Here is a 21,036-nt window from a genome sequence, read left to right on the forward strand (position 1 = left end):
TGCGCATGCGCCGCGCGTTTGGGAAGCGAGAGAAGCGTTCTGAGGAGAGGGACAGGCTAGCGTGAGGGGAGGAAGACCCGTATGTTGCGCATGCGCAGGACGCCCGAGGAGATTGGACGGCAACGGCAGCAACAACGCCGCCGCCGCCGTCCTCGCGCTGTCGCCGGGAGTCTCCGCCGCGCTCTCTCCCGGGGCCTGGGGCGCTGCGCCGCTGGCAGCTCGCTGCGGAGGCGGGAGGACGAAGGGAGGCCGGAGGGGGCGACGGTGGCGGGGAGGGGGCGCTCGGCCCCTCGCAGGCAGGCAGGCCGGCCGCGCGCGCAGCCCGAAACGGGGGTCCCGCCGAGGCCCAGGTAACGCCCCCGCCCCGCCCCCTCCCAGGGGGCCGCGCTTACCCGCGCGTAGCGCCGTTGACTGCAGTGGGGCTTGCCTCTGAGTAGACCAGGGCATGGCAGAGGCTGCAGTCCTGCCCGCACTTACCTGGGAGTAGCCCCATTGACTAGAATGGGGCTTACTTCTGAGTAGACACACTTAGAATCGAGACCTTCGGCTGCACTCCGATGCACACTTACCCAGGAGTAAGCCCCATTCACTGTAATGGGACTTACCTCTGAGTATACAGGTGGGCTCTTAGCCTTCAGTCCTGTCTGCACTTACCTGGGAGGAAGCCCCATTGACTAGACAGGCATAAGAGTGAGGGTTGGGAATGTGGCTGCCTTGTTGTTTTTGTAGTAGTAGCAGCAGTTTCCAGAGGGGGTTGGCACGTGCAGGTGGTTGGGAAATTGAGCACTGCCATCCTCTGCCTGCTTGCTTGGGAGTGAAGCCCATCTGAGTTCAGTGGGACCTGCCCCTGGCACAGTCAACCGTCAACCAGGGTCGCAGCCTCCTCACACGCACTTGCAGTGCTACCCCTCTGCGGGCTCCCCTCCATGCTGTCTGCACTATCCTATGCTTGTCTGCTCAGAAGTAAATCCCATTGTGTTCAATGGGAGTTACTCTAAGGAAAGTATGCATATGATTGCAACCAGTGTCCAGCGAGGCTTCCCTCTTCCCACACACATCCCCCCCCCCGCCTGTCAGAGCATTCGGGGCTGCAGCTCATCTCCCCATCTCTCAGCAGTGCTACAAACTGTACCAGCATTTCTTAGTCAGTGGTACTTGTATCACAAGTGGTACTTGAGGTGGTGTTTAGTGGTACTCATAGGACCCCCCCACACACACACACCTGGCGGTGAGACGTGCAGTGCAATGCAACCACCAGCAGCAGGTATTTGAAGTGGTGTCCGGTGGTACTTGTGGGATGCCCAGACCCCTCCCCCACACCTGGCAGTGAGACATGCCAGTGAGACATGCAATATGTTAGAAGCAGGAAACCCGCCAGAGAAGCGGTTGGCCCTCTGGATGGTGAGGGAGGGAAAGGGGAGATAAAAGGAGACTTAGAGATGGCAGAGAAATTAAATAAGTTCTTTGCATCTGTCTTCACGGCAGAAGACCTCGGGCAGATACCGCTGCCCGAACGGCCCCTCCTGACCGAGGAGTTAAGTCAGATAGAGGTTAAAAGAGAAGATGTTTCAGACCTCATTGATAAATTAAAGATCAATAAGTCACCGGGCCCTGATGGCATCCACCCAAGAGTTATTAAGGAATTGAAGAATGAAGTTGCAGATCTCTTGACTAAGGTATGCAACTTGTCCCTCAAAACGGCCATGGTGCCAGAAGATTGGAGGATAGCAAATGTCACGCCTATTCTTAAAAAGGGAAAGAGGGGGGACCCGGGAAACTATAGGCCGGTCAGCCTAACATCCATACCGGGTAAGATGGTGAAATGCCTCATCAAAGATAGGATCTCAAAACACATAGATGAACAGGCCTTGCTGAGGGAGAGTCAGCATGGCTTCTGTAAGGGTAAGTCTTGCCTCACGAACCTTATAGAATTCTTTGAAAAGGTCAGCAGGCATGTGGATGCGGGAGAACCCGTGGACATTATATATCTGGACTTTCAGAAGGCGTTTGACATGGTCCCTCACCAAAGGCTACTGAAAAAACTCCACAGTCAGGGAATTAGAGGACAGATCCTCTAGTGGATTGAGAACTGGTTGGAGGCCAGGAAGCAGAGAGTGGGTGTCAATGGGCAATTTTCACAATGGAGAGAGGTGAAAAGCGGTGTGCCCCAAGGATCTGTCCTGGGACCGGTGATTTTCAACCTCTTCATAAATGACCTGGAGACAGGGTTGAGCAGTGAAGTGGCTAAGTTTGCAGACGACACCAAACTTTTCCGAGTGGTGAAGACCAGAAGTGATTGTGAGGAGCTCCAGAAGGATCTCTCCAGACTGGCAGAATGGGCAGCAAAATGGCAGATGCGCTTCAATGTCAGTAAGTGTAAAGTCATGCACATTGGGGCAAAAAATCAAAACTTTAGATATAGGCTGATGGGTTCTGAGCTGTCTGTGACAGATCAGGAGAGAGATCTTGGGGTGGTGGTGGACAGGTCGATGAAAATGTCGACTCAATGTGCGGCGGCAGTGAAGAAGGCCAATTCTATGCTTGGGATCATTAGGAAGGGTATTGAGAACAAAACGGCTAGTATTATAATGCCGTTGTACAAATCTATGGTAAGGCCACACCTGGAGTATTGTGTCCAGTTCTGGTCGCCTCATCTCAAAAAAGACATAGTGGAAATGGAAAAGGTGCAAAAGAGAGCAACTAAGTTGCTTACGGGGCTGGGGCACCTTCCTTATGAGGAAAGGCTACGGCGTTTGGGCCTCTTCAGCCTAGAAAAGAGGCGCCTGAGGGGGGACATGATTGAGACATACAAAATTATGCAGGGGATGGACAGAGTGGATAGGGAGATGCTCTTTACACTCTCACATAATACCAGAAACAGGGGACATCCACTAAAATGGAGTGTTGGGCGGGTTAGGACAGACAAAAGAAAATATTTCTTTACTCAGCGTGTGGTCGGTCTGTGGAACTCCATGCCACAGGATGTGGTGCTGGCGTCTAGCCTAGACGCCTTTAAAAGGGGATTGGACAAGTTTCTGGAGGAAAAATCCATTATGGGGTACAAGCCATGATGTGTATGCGCAACCTCCTGATTTTAGAAATGGGTTATGTCAGAATGCCAGATGCAAGGGAGGGCACCAGGATGAGGTGTCTTGTTATCTGGTGTGCTCCTTGGGGCATTTGGTGCGCCGCTGTGAGATACAGGAAGCTGGACTAGACGGGCCTATGGCCTGATCCAGTGGGGCTGTTCTTATGTTCTTATGTAGGCTCAGCTCAGTGAATAGAGCTTCAGTGTGTGCTTTTTGCATCCCCCCAAAAAACTCCCCATCCATCATTAGCCTCTTAACTGTGTTTGTCATGTTGTGTCTGGCCTCCCAATCTGGTTTTAACTGGCAATAATATAATTACCAGTTACTTCTGGTGGTGTCTCCAATAGCTGGACCATGCAGAGTGGTACAGCACGGGACAAACATTGAGAAATGCTGATCTAGACAAGTGGTTCCCTAACTTTTTAACTGCAGGATCCACTTTTTAAAACGACACTCTCAGGACCCACCTGGCTTACCAGACTTAAAAGTAAGCAGAAAAAAAGACCCTCGTTGTCTTTCATAGTAGTAGTAGCAGCAGCGGTTTCCAGAGGGGGTCGGCGCATGCAGGTGGTTGGGAGAGTGAACACTGCCACCCCCCCCCAAATCTCCCTATATTTATGCTTGCTTGCAAACTGTAGGAGCTCAGCTCTTTGCAGGGTAATTAGCAGCTACAGTATCTGAATTTTGAATAACCTCAGGGCAATTAGTTATCTGAACTTTCGATTACCATTTGGTGTTGGAAAATAGGTTGTGACCCGCCAATGGGTCCTGACCCACAGTTTGGCAACCACTGTTCTAGACTGTTCGTTTTATACTGTATAGCAGCCATTTTCAACCACTGTGCTATGGCACACTGGTGTGCTGCGAATGGTCCCCAGGTGTGCCGCGGGAGTTTGGTGGAGGGTCATTTATTAATAGGACCATTGGGGATATGAGCCCCCCCACCAACAGCAAGGTGTGCCTTGTCACTTGTCCAAAAACTGATGGTGTGCCTTGACAATTTTAATACCTTGTCAGTGTGCCATGAGACAAAAAAGGTTGAAAATCACTGCTGTATAGACTGGAGGGTTGTAGACACATGCCAGAGGTGGAGCTGTATTAGAACACTGAATGTTATGCCACTTGGGAAGGCTTAACAGGTTTACCTGTGGCATGAATGGCCCCGCATTGGGCAGAGCCTTTTGACCAGGTGTGTGAAAGCTCTTCCCACAGTACATTCTGCTGCATCGTAGTCCAGTGGATATTCATTCAGAAGTAGTTCTCATGGTGTTCAGTGGAGTTGCCTGGTATGTAAATGTACCAAGCTTTTCACCAAGTCTTTTCAGAGGCTTGGCTATAAGACTTTTTTTTTTTTGGTTCTTTTTTGCAACAAAAAGCTAACATGGTTAACCCTCTGGAATTTGTTACTCCTACGACTAACAGTCCTGTGGGAACTTTTAACAGATTTATCATCACATGAGTTTTGTGTGTGTCTGAGAAGTGGGCTCTAGTCCACAAAAGCTTGTGCCACAGTCAATCTGTTAGTCTTTTAACAGTTGCATAATTTTTAATTAGCGGTAACAGTAATGTTGCCACCTCAGAAGCATACAGAGATGGTTTTATTTGTGCCTGTCAGGTTAGTGTGTTTGGACACTAGTGTTTTCAGTTGTGGTATTTAAAGAATGAATTCGGATACCAAATGTTAATTTTATATACAAAAAAAAGTTTTATAAGCTGCTATCTCTGTTTCTGTATCTGAAGTAGTAAATAATTACAGAGTTGTAAGAATTAGTCTGAAAAGTTGGTGCTTCATACTAAGACTTTATTGCAATGCCCCTGGATAGATCTCCTTCAGTCATCTGTGGAAGGGGATATCTAGAGAGAAGTTTTGTAAAGTGTGTAGTGTTGTACTGCAAAGCTGTCTAGAAATGTTTGTAAATTATCCATTATTATTCTTTGTACACCACCTTTTAGCACTGAAAGTGCTAGATTGTCTTTCTAATACAAGAACTGTGGAGTACTGAGAAAAAATGATATATAAAGAGAATTGCTGTAGCATGTTGTTAGAATACAAAGTTTCTTCACATTGTCGTTAAACATATAACAAAAAGCACATGTGTGCTGAAAAGCTTCCATAGGCACGAGTAATGTCAGTGCTGGTTATGGATCCCAAATCCAGGTTTAGCCTTGAGGTAGGCATAATATTGGCTCTCTTTTCAGCTTTTTGTGAAAAAGAAAGACTAGCCATTGTCTTCCTGTATCAGTAGACTGAGGGTCCAATCCTATCCAATTTTCCAGTGCTGGTGCAGCCGTGCCAATGGGTGTGCACTGCATCCTGTAGTGGGGAGGCAGTCACAGAGGCCTCTTTGGGAATATTTGTTTCCTTACCTCGGGGCTGCATCGTGGCTGTACCAATGTTGAAAAGTTGGATAGGATTGGGCCCTGGAGTTGTATACAGAAGACCTTGCCAGTTTACTCTACTGAAAATAATAACTTGCCTTGCTGGTGAGTTGTTTGGTCTGTAAAGGTAACTGAACAGTGCATGAGAATGTTTTTAAAAATGGTACTGAACTGATAGAGCTATTTTCCTCACTTCATATTTTTATCCCTATCAGCTACAAATATTCTTTCTCCAGTGGAATCTCCATGGCAGGGTCAGTCCTTCTTCCACTCTCTTAGGATCCATTTGTGATGTGCAACACAGTCTTCTCTCACACAAGCACACACAGTCTATAAGACTACCACTCTGGCTTTTATTTACAGCCACTAATGTGGGTTGGCATGAGTTATCTATCTAATGCCCTTCACCCCATGTATTGATGGAATGGGACAATTCCATATGTACCAGTAAATAAGATTTAAGACTGAAGTACTTCTTGTGCAAAGAAAAAGGTTACGGAGATAGATAATAGTGAGTATGAAAATGTGCTTAAATGTGTTATGACTGTAGTAAACAACCTTGGATGATGGCAGGGGTTGGGAGGAAGCTTTGTTAAACAGTAGCAAGCACAGGATAAAGATGAAACGTCCTTGAACAGGCACAGTTAAAAGTAATGGGTGATAATGCTACAAACTTCTTCTGATGTACACAGCTGTCATTTTGCCATATGGTAATCTTGGCAAGGAAGGTCAGCTTCAGGCAAATAGGAGACAAATTCTCTGAATGTTACCAGAAGAGTCTTTTCCTCCTGTATAAGGGGGCTGAGTAAAATATGAGGGTGTGGGTATTGGAGCTTCAGTTAAATGTATTAAAGCTAAGCATTTTTTTTAAGGTAAGCAAGCTTGAGTTGCTTATTAAAACATGTTTCACACTTACAGCAACTATAGTAAAACAGATTTCACTGGTTCAACATGGAGAAATGTATAAATAAATAAAATATACCAGGGAGAGGGGCTGGCTATGGATTACACATTTAAAATGAAGCTTCTATCTTCTCTGTGCCTGCTTTGTCTTTATCTGTTGGTTTCCTGCTTCTTTAAACTTTTAAAATTCATATGTCAAAATGGAAGACCTGCTTCATCTGTTGAAGAGGCCTCTATTACAAAACTGATTATCACTTCAGTAGCCTCTGGTGGTTTGAAGTGCTGGAATGGCTTCCATTAGTTCAATAGTGTGATTTTCTTAAGCACATTATGACCATGGATGAGTTCCTGGATGAGTCACCCATAGCCCTGAAATTTATTGTAGTTGGTATTGATTACTGAATTTTTACATGCCATATTTTCAGCAGTAAAGCATCAAGCTGGGTACTAGGCTCTTGGCAACAAAATGAGCGGAGTTTTAAGCTTGGGTCCATCATTGTATAATACAGACTTTTCTTTTTTCATTGAGTATTTTCATAGTGTTCTAATTCATTTCAAGAGTGGCATATGTTGTTTGACATTGTATCTGAGACTATTTTGGCTTCATTTCTTCATCTCACCGTGAGGATGTTTTTTTTGTCAACATAAGAGGCCAGTTCTTGGAACATTGTTCTACAACTGAAGTTCTCAGACTCTCAGGGAGTTTGAGGACCACAGTAAGTCCTTGCGGGGGCAGAGGGAAGGCAGCGACCCAATCCCTAGGATTGCATCTCTAAGGGGGCTGCAGGGACTGGCATGCACTTAGCAGTCCCTGCAGCAGCCAGCTGGTGGTGCGGGGAGCCCTGCGCGACCGCCCACAGGGCTCCCCAGCCTCCAGAAAGTGAAAGCGGCGCAATTGTGCTCCGCTTCTGGTTTTGCAGAGGTGAAGTGCGATCGCTCCGCTTTCACTTTCTGAGGGCTAGGGAGCCCTGCGGATGGTCACGCAAGCCTTCCCACACCCCCAGGAGGCTTCAGCAGGGACTGGTAAGTGCATGCCAATCTCTGCAGCCCTCTGAGCGACGCGATCCTGGGATTCGTGTTGCTGCCTTCTCCCTGTCCCACCTCTTAAGGGGACAGAGGCCAAGGCCCTCAGGCTGGGACGTCGCGACGCCCTAGTTTGAGAAGCCCTGTTCTACAATATGCATTTCAACATTGTGTATCTGTAGTTCCATATGTGTATGACTGCATGCTTGTCTGTTTTGCCTTCTCCTCCTGGACCACTTTTTCAGAGCTGTCCAGAGCAAGAGATTTAGAGGATATAAGGGCATTGTTACAAGAAATTGCTTGCACACAACAAATTGCACAGATATAACCATGGCCTAGGAAAGGAACTGGGGGGTGGGGAAGGAGAAGGAACCAAAATTAGCAAAATTGGGACCTTTGGTAGCTTTGGAGCTGGGCAGCTAGAGAGGTAGGAAGAAGACAGTGCAGGCGAAGAGAGATGTGGGTGCCTGAGGGAAGGAGGAAAAGGCAGCAGACAGGTGGAGGGTGTTAAAGAAAGAAAATGCAGTGCAAGGCAACCTGGGAAAATGGAAAACAAGTTTGGGCTTGTTCGCTTCACCTCTGTACTTCCAAGGCTGCAGCACACAGATTTCAATGGCATCCTGATGCCTCTAGTTATTCTTAATTAGTAGAGTACAGTATTATCATGGGATGGGAGCCAGACCTTCTGGAGCAGATGCCAAAACAATTTAGTAGTAGTTTACTTATGGTGTCAGGAAAACTTTAGATTCCCATGTCTGTACTCTTGCCAAATTTATAAGCTCTGTATTCCTAACCTTCCTTCCACAGATGTGGAAAGTGAGGATTTGAACAGAGAGTGAAGTGTATAGATTTGGTGAGGATCTTTTTAGTTATGGTGGAGTAGTCCTTGATCCTCTGCTGCATGGTAGTGGGAGACTTAATTACTCTCACCTTTCTCAATCACTTGCGATATACTTGCTGTCCTACTCTGTCTAGCCCTCCACCCATCATGATAGATCATGGAAATTTTGCCCTCCCAGAAAAGTTGCAGGGCAACAAAACACCCGTCTATTCCCTACTCATGCAAAAGGTTCTGTTGTGGATTAATAGGCCGCTGCATCACGCCACTTGGATCCCCTTTAGTAGTGGAATCTTACAGTCACTAGCCCTTGTCTAGTGGGAGAGGGAAACATAGATGAAAATGTGGAATGGGGCTGTAAGGATGTCAGTCTGAGAGTCTTGTCACTTGTATGACAGCAGTTCCCAAACTACCCCGGACATGGTGCCCGTAGTGTCCTCTACACCCTGTTACGGTTGCACCACACCACAGGAGGATGAGATGGCCATCATCCCTACCAAGATGGTGGCCTCCAAGAGCCGGTGCCCCTGTGAGTTTGCCCTGGCACCCTGGGGGCGCTGCAGTGAACAGTTTAGGAACCAGTGCTCTTTTAGTGATGTAAGGGCTTCCCCATCTCTCTCTCTCTCTCTCTCTCTCTCTCTCTCTCTCTCTCTCTCTCTCTCTCTCTCTCTCACACACACACACACACACACACACACACACACACACACACACACACACACACACAAGTATACAGTGGTGCTTCGCAAGACAAAATTAATTCGTTCCGCGAGTCGTTTCTTATTGCGAAAATTTCGTCTTCTGAAGCGCGGTTTCCCATAGGAATGCATTGAAATTTAATTAATGCGTTCCTATGGGCAAAAAAAGTCAGAACAAAGTCAAATTTGGTTTACAAAGTGTTTATTAAGTGCTCTTTAAAGGCATACCATGTTTTTCGCTCCATGTAAAGTGAACAGCAGTCAGCAGTGGCATTAAGAACCATTATCACTGTCATTAACAAATGGAGAGACTTAAAGGTTTGAGTACTCTAGTTTTCTGGAAACTCCAAGAACTCATCATCGCTAGAGTCAGAATTTATGAAGCTCATTTTCTCACAATCACTGACATCACTTTCTTCGCTGTCTTCCTCCCCCTTCCTTAGTGTGAATGTGAGCATAAACTGGCCTGAAGGTCCTCCCCCTTCCTTAGTGTGAATGTGAGCATAAACTGGCATGAAGATCTCCCCCTTCCTTAGGGTAAATGTGAGCATAAACTGGCATGAAGATCCCCCCCTTCCTTAGGGTGAATGTGAGCATAAACTGGCATGAAGATCCTCCCCCTTCCTTAGGGTGAATGTGAGCAAAAACTGGCATGAAGATCCCCCCCTTCCTTAGGGTGAATGTGAGCATAAACTGGCATGAAGATCCTCCCCCTTCATTAGGGTGAATGTGAGCATAAACTGGCATGAAGCATAAAAAAAAAAAATTCGTCTTGCGAAGCACGGTCATTAAAATTCATCTTGCGAGTCACCAAAAAATCGCAAAACGCTTTCGTCTTGTGAGTTTTTCGTTGTGCGAGGGATTCGTCTTGCGAGGCACCACTGTATATATACACACATATATATATACACATATACATATACATATGTATATACGCATATATGTATATGTGTATATGTGGGCAGGAGGTCTGATCTAGAGGGTAGAGCCTCCGTCTGCCTGAAGATAACATCCACAAGGTTGCCAGTTCGAGGCCACTGGCACTGTGCGACCTTGAAGCAGCTGACAAGCTGAAGCCGAGCCATTCCATCTGCTCTGAGCATGGGAGGATGGAGGCCAGAATGTGAAGCCAGATCGGAACGAAACACCTTGAATGTAGTGGTTCTTGAAAGAAAGAACCTTTCAAATTGTAAAAATCCCTATTTAATAAGGGATTTAAATAAAAGCCTGCCTATGTAAACTGCCTTGAATAAAGTCTTGAATAAAGACCAAGGAAGGCGGTATATAAATACCTGTTGTTGTTGTTATACACACACGGATATATATATCCAGCTGGAATGAGCTGGAATCCCTAGCATGTATGCGCTGTTGAAACAGAGACGCCTGCATTGGCTCGGTCATGTTGTGAGAATGGATGATGGGCGGATCCCAAAGGATCACCTTTATGGAGAACTCGTGCAAGGAAAGCGCCCTACAGGTAGACCACAGCTGCGATACAAGAACATCTGCAAGAGGGATCTGAAGGCCTTAGGAGTGGACCTCAACAGGTGGGAAACCCTGGCCTCTGAGCGGCCCGCTTGGAGGCAGGCTGTGCAGCTTGGCCTTTCCCAGTTTGAAGAGACACTTGGCCAACAGTCTGAGGCAAAGAGGCAAAGAAGGAAGGCCCATAGCCAGGGAGACAGGCCAGGGACAGACTGCACTTGCTCCCGGTGTGGAAGGGATTGTCACTCCTGAATCGGCCTTTTCAGCCACACTAGACGCTGTTCCAGAACCACCATTCAGAGCACGATACCATAGTCTTTCGAGACTGAAGTTTGCCAACACACATATATACTTAATGGAGGGGGTTGCTGGACTACTTTAATGAACTAAAGAAGGGAGGGAAATGTTCAACTTTTTAATTAACACACTAATAACAATCCTCTATGAACATTCTTGGGTCCTTGTTTGCATTTTTTTATATGGACCTATTCTATTTATAACTAGAAGCTGATATTCTGCATATTGGTCTGAAAAAAGTTTAAATGCTAATAAATAGATAGCGATGCAGAATGCCTGCAATGACATTTAAAGCATGCACATGTAATCCTTGTAATGCATATTTGTGAATGCTATCTCTTAATTGTTCAAATACCGCTTTAGGACAGAAATATCCTGAGGAATGAAGAGGTAGCACATTGCACCAGCACAGCCCTGTTAACTTAATTGGAAGAGCTGCCATCTGCTTTGAATTCCATTGCTTCTGTTTAAAAGACATAATCCCATACCAAATCACTGAATTGGTAAACTCCATTTGGCATTTTGTGGGGACAGACTGAAGCCACATTTGCAAATAAAAGTGTTCTGATGATGGAGTGGTGATTCAACAGGACACTTGTGTGTTGCTAATGCTTTCTTGGAATTGATTTTGTAACTTCCTGACTATCCTGAATGTCAGTTACCAGTGGGATATTAGACCCTAATAGGAAAGAGGTACAAAGCAATGTAATTACAAAGTGCCTGTGACTATAGTAGTGGTGTTTTTCAGTGTTATGCAGTTGCTTTCCCTTGGGGAGATACTTGCAGCCTCTTCAATATTGAACAGATAGGAGGAATTCACCAGAAGTAAAGTGCTTTCATGCTTTTCCCAAGGAAAGCATGCATGTATGAAGTAGTTGCCATGTCGCTAAGATTCTGTTGGTGCTTCTCATCATTATGTTAAGTGATTGAGAGGCTGATCATTTTAAATGCAGTCTTTACTATAGCAGAAAGAGTTTAGGGTATCCAGGGGACTGAGAATGAAAACAGATGTGATGCATTATATACTGTATGTGAAGTGTCTCCCAACAGGTTTAAAAACCGTTTACTGAAGCCGTAGTGAACTCCAGATTTGGAGCAATGATGAGGTGGGGGTGCTTAATTCTTTTTCCTTGAGTTGGCTTTCTTGTGAAAGCCACACTACTCAGTACAGCTGCTTTCTCATCCCTACCTTTTCTGCTTGTGGAGAAAAACTGCTTGAAGAGCCTTTTAGTGAACAAAAGGCTTCTGAGCAAAATTTAAATACCCTGCTTGCTACTTCAGTACTGTACAGAGTTCCCCGTAGTTGCAATAAATGGGGAAAAGTATGGGGAAACATGCTTACAACTGATTTGTCTCTCATGATGGGATAAAACATTACTTCTCAAAAAAGTGGCTGCTGAAAATAACAGCTGCATGTAGAGCTTCCTCTATAATGTCCAGGAGAACTTGCATTAATCCAGAGCCCTGTTAAGTCATTGCCCTCCAAGCATGTACCAAATGGACAGCACCTGCAGGCTGTGTCCTGTGTCTGTGTACCTGTGGATGGTGATCCAACATTAAGTGCATTAACTGAACACTTTTAAAGGAATTCTGCTGCATGTTTAGAATCTTTCAGGCAATTAAGTACCCAGCATAATCAGAAAAGTCCCCATGTACATGTAGTTATATGCATATGAAGGTCTTTTATTTGTTCAGCTGAACAAATGGGAGATTGGTGGCCTCTCTACAAATGCAATTTTGCTCTCCCTTCTGTGTGTACAGGGAGCTACTGAACATTGGCTAGGGTGATGAAGCACTTGGCTTGATGATACTATGGTACTAGATAAGTTCTGCTAAATCTGATTGAGGAGGAGAGAGGGGGCTTTACTCCCAATTGCTTTTTATTAGTAGCAACCATGTGTATTTGGAAAGTCAGATTCTGCCCTGAGTGAAATGGTGGCTTTCACATCATGATATTCCCATTTCCCTTCTTCATCATCTGACTTTTTATCTGAAAAAGAACTCTGAGACTTCAGCTTCAAAATACATTTTTGTGCCTGTGTGTAAGGTATTACCATTCCTGGTTTGTTTCTGCTTTGTTCAAGAACTAATGTCAATGTATCTTTAATATATAGTTATTTGACATAGTTCTTCTGTAATTGTTGAAGCAATACTTGGAGGTCTATTAACAAATTTGAGTCAAGTCATTACAAATGTGGGTTCATTTCTGGTTCAGGTTGATCAGTATTTTTAAACTTTGGTTCCGATACTATCAGTAAAGAAGTGTTCTTGTAACATGTTCAGACACTTTGGACAGATTTAAATTACATGCATGATAACATCAAACCCACAGTTGACCTAAATTTGTAAGAAAATAACTGAAATTAATGTTGCTGTTTTTATACATCCTTCCCTTTAGGTCACTGGTTCCCAGCCTGTGGTCTGGGGACCATAGGTGGTCTGCAAAACCGAGAAGTGGTCTGCAAGGTCTCAGGAAAAAAAATTGCCTTTGATCACTCCCAGTGTCTTGCTGAACAAACACTCACCTCCAAAGAGAGTGGAGACTGCCGACAGCCACAAACACTTGTCAGCTGTGGCTGTGGGAAGTCTATTCTCTGTCTTCCCTGATAGTCTGTAGAGGAGTGCTTGGGAGACAGACCACCAGAGAGGGCAGAGGCCAGACCACCCACAGACACATGTAGTCCATGATGATTCCAATTTTTGTCTCAGTGGTCTGCAGGCTCCTAAAGGTTGGGAACTGCTGCTTTAGGTCCAGCATCAGCACATGATATGTTTGGGCAAATTCTGGGGCTCTAATTGTGCATTCCTTTTCCTTTATATTCTGCTTTGTGAACTATTTGTTCAAAAGCAGAATAAAAATAATATGCAGTGATTCTACAGTGAGAGGAATGTCTCCTCTGCAAGTGGAAAAACTTTAAGTCTAGCAACTCATGGACTAGGCTTCAGGCGAGTGAACAGGTGATCTTCGACTTTACAATTTCCTGTCTAACAGTTAACCTTGCCCCTTCTCCCCCTTCAAATACTTGTTGGGAAACTTAGTTTTTCCAAGTTCAGCTGGAACAGAGAAGAGCTCCCACTCCTCCTCTGAAAGAATCATCTGAGTGCCCATTATGTTCTTACCAATCTGTCATTGAATTGGTTACCACATTTTGTGTTTAATGACACATTCAAGGAAACCAAGAGATTTTAGGTTTGGGATCAGTTCATTAAAAGAACCTTTCTAAACCAGTTTTTTGATTCAGGTTTGAATGTAGTTTGATTCTTTGAGTTCAAAATTTATCACTGTTCACCTGATAATTTTTTTTTATTATGATCTATATTACAATTAAACACTTTATCCTTTTTTTTCCCTGAGGCCTCCTCTCTCTCAACTTATTTTTCCTTCTGCACTCCAGCTGTTAGTAAATTTATGTTAATAGTGGGAGGGAAGCAACTTGTTATTGGCTCCTCATAAATTTAGCAGCTTTTGATCTTCAGAAACTTATCTTCTTTTCTCTCTTTCCCACAGCAAATTTCAAGTCTGGCGTATTTCTATAAAATGTATATTATTTATGTTAAGAACTTGTACTCTGTCTTTGGATGGATGCTCCTCAAGGAGATGGATCACAATCAATTTTAAAGCAAAACAACAATCTCCTCTCCCTCCCCACACAGCTAAGCAATCCATAGCTGTCTGCCAGGGACTAGTGGGTATATCCCATTCCTGCTGCAGTCTCTGGGCAACTGACAGTTAAAACAGTATATTCTCTTTTGGCAGAGAGAAGGGAGGCAGTTTTTGTGCAACTGTTCCAACCCAGACCAGTAAATGGGGACCAGCCTGACTGTCCTTACCTTGATGGTCTTCCTGGTGGAAGGCGGGGGGGGGGGGGTGGTGCAACTGCCCTGTGGCGCTTACCCTCTAGGTATAACTACTACTCCTCTACAATTACCTCTTTATACAGGAGGACTTTTACAAATTAAAAAATGCTTTTCAAATTGGGCTATTAAAGCTATTAAACACTATTAAAGTTTTGGTGATTTCCAAATCAAAGAGTGCAAAGAGAATTGAACCAGGAAAACCTGTTCTCAAATCCTTGTTTAGCCCCAAAACTCACTGCTGTTCTGGCTTAACCCAATTGTACTTAACTCTACTAGGTTGTTAGGGTAAAAGAGTTGGTGCTGCATAGTAGTTGAGAGGCTGGTTAGACTTTTGCCTCAATCATTTCCTTTCAACCTTAGTAGCCCACCTGCAATATGGGGACAGTAGGTTGCTGTAAGGATTACAGCAATTTGATGCAAGTGAAGTGCTTTGAGCGCTCAGAAATGCTGGTATTTTTATATAACTCCATGTACACTTTCCAAGCTACTTGGAGGAACATACAGCTGTTTGTTGCAATGCTGATACTTAACTGTAGGAGATCTGTTGATAGATATTAGAGTTTGGTGAATAATTGGCTAAAGCCGTAAACATTTTGTGGCCACTTTCGTAAAGCTTGTGATCTTTTCTTCTAGGTGTGCCCTGGATCCAGTCTGTGGCTCATTGACTGACAACCAGATTTGGTGTGGAAGTCAAACGCTACCAAATGGACAGTATGTCTATTACCAACACACCGACAAGTAACGATGCTTGCCTGAGCATTGTTCACAGTTTGATGTGCCATCGACAAGGGGGAGAGAGTGAAACATTTGCTAAACGAGCAATTGAAAGCTTGGTGAAAAAACTGAAGGAGAAAAAAGATGAATTGGATTCATTGATTACAGCTATAACAACAAATGGAGCTCATCCGAGCAAGTGTGTTACAATTCAGAGAACACTAGATGGAAGGCTTCAGGTCAGTAGAAAAATGTCCCTGATACTTCAGTGCCTGCCGCAGTGTAGTAGTGTACTGGTATAGCATGAAAGGCGAGGGGAGAACAGTGGAACTTGAGTGAAATTCACCTGTGAGTCCTTGCAGTCATTTCTGCTGCTACTGTTGCGTGGTATTTGGCTTAGATTTCAGTTATCCTGTGTGATTTTCATAGAGGCTCTTTGTATTCTCATTTGAATTTTTCATGGCTTCCCGTCTTTCTAGGTGGCTGGTCGCAAGGGTTTTCCTCATGTGATTTATGCTCGACTGTGGAGGTGGCCTGATCTTCACAAAAATGAACTCAAACATGTCAAATATTGCCAGTATGCTTTCGACTTGAAATGTGACAGTGTCTGTGTAAATCCATATCATTATGAGCGTGTTGTGTCACCTGGCATTGGTAAGTTTGTCCATGTTACTGTATAGATTCTGGAATTAATGTAAGTTTTACAACCTTAAACTTAATGACATTTCACTTTCTTTACACTGCCCTGAGCACCCTTTTATGATAGTGGTCCCCTCACATGGCTTTTGGATTACGGTTTCTTGCCAAGCATCCTTAAGAGTGTGGAGGAGCTGTCCCTTGAGCTCAGCTGGGGGGAGGGGAAGTACAGATCAGCTTGCAAGTAGCTTCCTTCTTCAGCGGTTTTCTGCCATTTTTTAATTTTATTTTTTAATTTTATTTTTTAATTTTAAAAAATAGACTATTGCCCTCATCCCCCAACAATTACAATTTGAACCCCCCATTTATTACCAGAAACTACCTTCTAGTAGTTCACCCTGTCAAATTAGGAAAGGGGGAGAGATGCATATCTCTCATGGCATGAACTCTCCCCCACTCTCCTGCAATGCTTATTAAATTTATTTTAATTTATCCAGACTTTAACTAATACTTCCAACTACTTTCCATAATCTTAACATATCCTCCTTATCAGACTTCATCTTACAACATTCCATATTTCCCTTTACCAATTTTTATTTCTATTAATCTTTACATATTAAATCTAACTCAAACATTTCTATCTTATTCCTTCCTCTTTCATCTTCTCTAATTCCATACATTCTTCTTTTTATAGATCTGATTCGTCTTCCACTCTTTTCTCCAATAAAAAATTCTTCAATATCCAGGTCCTGTCGCTGATTTCATTCTTTCTATTGTAGCTTTTTTACATTTGGCTTCATATTGAGCCCATTGCCTTTCTGATACAATTCCTTTTTGATACATCCACTCCATTAATTCTTTAGTCGATTCCAATCAATATGTCATCTTAGCGTATATCACAATTATAAATAGGGGATACCCCCATTTATAAATTATTCCATGTTCTCTCAATATATTCATAGCTTCTCTTATATCCCTTCTAAAAGTTATGGTTTCAGGAGAAAGGTCATTAAATATTTTCACAGGAGTTTTGTTAATCCTTAATGTTTCTGGATTTGTTCTAATTACTTTTAATAACTCCTGTTTTTTATGAAAATTCCAAAATTTTATTAAAATGTCTCTCGGAGACGATCCAGTTGATCCCCCTACTCTATGTATTCTCTCCAGATCATATTGTGACCATTCTTGCTGAGGGAGTATTGTTCTCAACCATTGTAAAATATCCTCTGGAAGATTCTTTTCCCCATCCTTCTCTTCCAAGCTTCTAAATTCGACCTCCTGCTACGATCCATAATTTTCACCAGTTGCTTTTCTATTTCCTTTACTGTTGTTTCCAGTCTATATATTTTTGTCACATTAGTTTTTATAATTCTTTCTGATTTTTCAGACTTATTTTTTTATCACTTTTACTTCCTTTTGGATAATTTTGATTCTATCTGTAATTTCTTTTTTCATTCCTTTCATCTGTATATTAAGTTTCTGCATTTCTTTGGTTAATTTATTATCTATACTTTCTTCTACATGCCTTAATTCCATCATAATTTCCTTTTTCACTTCTTGCCACATTTGTACCATACTGGTTTTAATATCTTGCAATTCTTCCTGTTTGCTTTCTTTTCCGTCATCAGCCACCCTGTTAGTATCAATCCTTTGTAATTGTCTAATTCTTGCCAAAGAATGATCACTTGGGGTTTTAGATGTTCTTATCCAACTAACATTTTCTTTTTTCCTCCCACTTGGCATTGATTATTTTTGATATTTAGAAAGTTGGTTTACCAATTTGTATGTTTTGTAAATTTCCAACAGATGGCTCCACAGTTACTCCAATATCTCCTCAGCTGCTAATAAAGTCTCTAGCCCTTCTTATCTTCTCCTTTCTCCAGCTGTTATTAATTATACAATCAAATGGCCAACATGGCTTCCTCTTTAACTTTTAGTAATAGATAATAACTTATTTCTTCAAAAGTCTACCTCAGAAACAGAGAAGAGAATAGGAGAAAAAATCTGAACCCATCAGCTTCTGTCAATATCAGGATTCTTTTTCTCACAACCAATGAGGGAAGGAGAAATCTTCTATAACATTCTTCTCTTTAATTTAAACTTTTCTAGGTCTGGTCAGCTTTCACATTCACCAAACACATTTTATCTCTCCCATTCCTTAGTTTAATTTATTTTCCTTCTGAAAACGTCATCTGTGGAAGCAGCCCTTAGGAGATCTTCTCCATTGTGATCACAAAATTCACAACTCTTCTAATCCTCCCCTTTAACTCCCTCAGCTTCTTTACTCATGTTATCATTCAAATTAAGCTGTAAAATAGGGAGATAACTTCTTGTTATCTCTGGATAAAGCCCTATCTCAGCAAGAGAAGAGGTTTAGTGTTCTAGCCATGCTGCTGGAAACCACGCCCCAGTTTTCTGCCTTTTTCTGCTCCTTTTGGGGATCAGGAGTACTGGAGATGCTGAGTAGAAGCAGGGTTGCAGCCCTCGAGTGTCAGGAGTGAACTTTGTCTTCACACCTGTTAGTTAAGCCAACAGCTTTTCTTGTGCTTTTGTCCCTGCACAAAGAAATAGAACTGAAAAGGGTGGAAAGCTTTCCTTGCCCATATGATGGTCTAGGACAGTGATTCTCAAACTCTGAGGGAGTTTCACTCCCTCAGTAAGTCTTTGTGGGGGAGGACCTAGGGCAGCGATGCGATCCCCAGGATCTCATCGTTAAGGGGGGCGAGGAAGGTGCTTGTGACTTATGTTATGTAGACAGGGCTGCAGGAGGTGCGGGGAGCCCTGCGCAGCCCTCTGCAGCACTCCCGAGGCTTGGAATGTTCAAATACAGCAGGAGCAAAGCGCCTCCTGCAAAACGGAAGTGCTTTCTCCGAATGTTCCAAACCTCGGGAAGCGCTGTGGAGGACTGCACAGGGCTCCCTGCATCCCGTGCAACCTGCTGCAGCCCTCATAAAGTAAGTCACAAGCACCCCCCTCGCCCCCTCATACGGGCGCGATCCTGGGGATCGCTTCCCTGCCTCTCCTCTTTCCCCACCCCTTTAAGGGACAGGGGACCTTTACATGAACTGGTGGTCACAACCCACCAGTTTGAGAACCGCTGGTCTAGGATTTTACCTCCATCATAGCGAGGGATGCAGCACAAGATTTCCAGATTACTCCCCTTGCTTGTGTTCTGCATCTTGCAGATCTTGCACCTTCTTTAGTAAAATCAGTAGGCGGGAAAGGCATAGCTGAGGCAGTGACACGAGTAATGAGCTTCTGCCTCTCCATTTTGGACAGCATTGCTTGAAAGATACTGTCAGTGCAAACCCTGCTGGTTCCTCTTCTGCCTTCCAGACTGTGGTATTCTGCGATTTTCTGTCTAGCCTTGTCTTTGCCCTGCAGGAATCAAGAAACCTGTTGCATCATGGCTCTCTATTTTGCTGCTTTATCTTGGCCTATTTGTGCTCAAGGTTGACCCTCTGGCAATTGAGCTATATCTCCCAGGATTTAGGTGTGTGTTCAAACTCTGTCAAACAATGTATAGTGCAGCCTGAAAGGTCTTTACAGACTCTTCTCTTATGGGCCATCCTTCCTTTAGAAGCATCTTTTTTTCACAGTTTAGGATGGGTTGGATAAAACTCTTGCTTGGTGAAGAGGAAGGGTTGCTGACTTCTGTCCTTGGAGATACTTGGTAAAAATGTGTTGCCTCATTGGTTAAGCAAGGAAGATGTTTATCATAATTTGGCTTCCAGTAATGATAGGAGAGGAAAGCTCTCGGGTAAAGAGTAAGTTCTTCTTGTAAGTGGAAACATTTAGTCTTGAAATGTGTTCTAATAAAAATTTCAGATTTAAATTTCACTGTTTCAGAGTGTGCTGCATAAACCAAGGGGAGTATTTAATTGGCTTCACACAACAATATGTTGTGTTTTTAGATGGTAAATGGTGTGTTCGTTGATATTTGAAACTGGCCTAATGACGTCTTGTTCTTTCTCCTCTAAAGATCTTTCGGGATTGACGCTGCAGAGTTCTGGTAAGCTAAGCATGAAATTATTTGGAATACTTAACAAAACAGGACCTTTCAGTAGAATGCATTTGTTATTGAGAGCATATAAAATGAGAACTACGCTTCTGACACTAGTAGGGGTAGTAATCAAAATGGCCCACGCGCACTATTGCAAGTCAACCTTATTTTTAAATTAAGAAGCCATGAAAAAGAATATGATTGTCGATGGGTAATGAAAAGTCAGACAACTCAATACAGTTTGTTTAGTTGAGGTGTCTGCTGACTCCTTTTTAACATCAACTTAAGTACAACTGACCATACCGACTGAAATACCTTATTTTAAAAACTAGCCTAGATACAAGGAGGCAAACTGCTTGTTCTGCTTGTTCTGCCTGAAGATAAAGTGAACAATTGGTTTCTCTCTTCTGAGGTTTTGTGTGTGTATGTGTGTGTTTTAAAAAGCACATTCCCTTTTACTTGTCATTAATTTAGACCTTTTTTCATCACAGCACCCTCAAGCATGTTGGTGAAAGATGAATATGTTCATGAATTTGAGGGCCAGTCATCACTTTCAACTGCTGAAGGCCATTCAGTTCAGACTATCCAGCATCCACCAAGTAACAGAGCATCTACAGAAACCTACAGCACCCCAGCCATGTTAGCCCCTTCAGAGTCTAGCACTAGCAGCACCACCAACTTCCCCAACATTCCTGTCGCTTCCACAAGTAAGAGATCTAACCATATTAAATATTAAACTTGTTTCTTAAAAACCAAGCAAAAACTTTTTTGTGAATTCATTTTTGTGAAAAACTTTTGTGAATGAAGGATTGCAAAAGTACAAAGATGGCTTAACCCCAAATGACCTGTAAAAGGTTACAGGACTCAACTGTTTGTTGATCCCCTGACATTAGTTGCTTTACTGCAGCATAATCAGTGGAGAAGGTTAACATGCTTTGTATTCCTGTGACATGCACATTTGAAAAACACACCTGTAAACAGCAGTTCCAGACACTGAGAGGAAGGCTTACCTGTCAAACTTGATATCCAATACTATTACCATGGTCTTCTCCAACGGTGGGAAATTCTGGGAGACCAGCATTCCCTCCACAACCATTGGAAGCTGCAGCAGTGGGA

The 21,036-nt window shown here is 43.4% G+C and overlaps 1 protein-coding gene across 1 annotated transcript in view; it reads left to right on the top strand.

The window, feature by feature from the left end:
• Positions 1-249: 249 nt before the first annotated feature.
• Positions 250-21,036, top strand: part of SMAD4 (SMAD family member 4) — a 30,420-nt gene continuing 9,633 nt past the window's right edge. Inside the window, exons 1-5 of the mRNA XM_066614929.1 lie at positions 250-350; positions 15,201-15,520; positions 15,761-15,935; positions 19,900-19,929; positions 20,412-20,627. Of these exons, the coding sequence (XP_066471026.1) occupies positions 15,272-15,520; positions 15,761-15,935; positions 19,900-19,929; positions 20,412-20,627 (670 nt within the window). The 5' untranslated portion in view covers positions 250-350; positions 15,201-15,271. The remainder of the gene's footprint in view (positions 351-15,200; positions 15,521-15,760; positions 15,936-19,899; positions 19,930-20,411; positions 20,628-21,036) is intronic.

Source organism: Tiliqua scincoides, chromosome 2, assembly GCF_035046505.1.
Source record: "Tiliqua scincoides isolate rTilSci1 chromosome 2, rTilSci1.hap2, whole genome shotgun sequence".
Lineage (NCBI taxonomy): Eukaryota > Metazoa > Chordata > Lepidosauria > Squamata > Scincidae > Tiliqua > Tiliqua scincoides.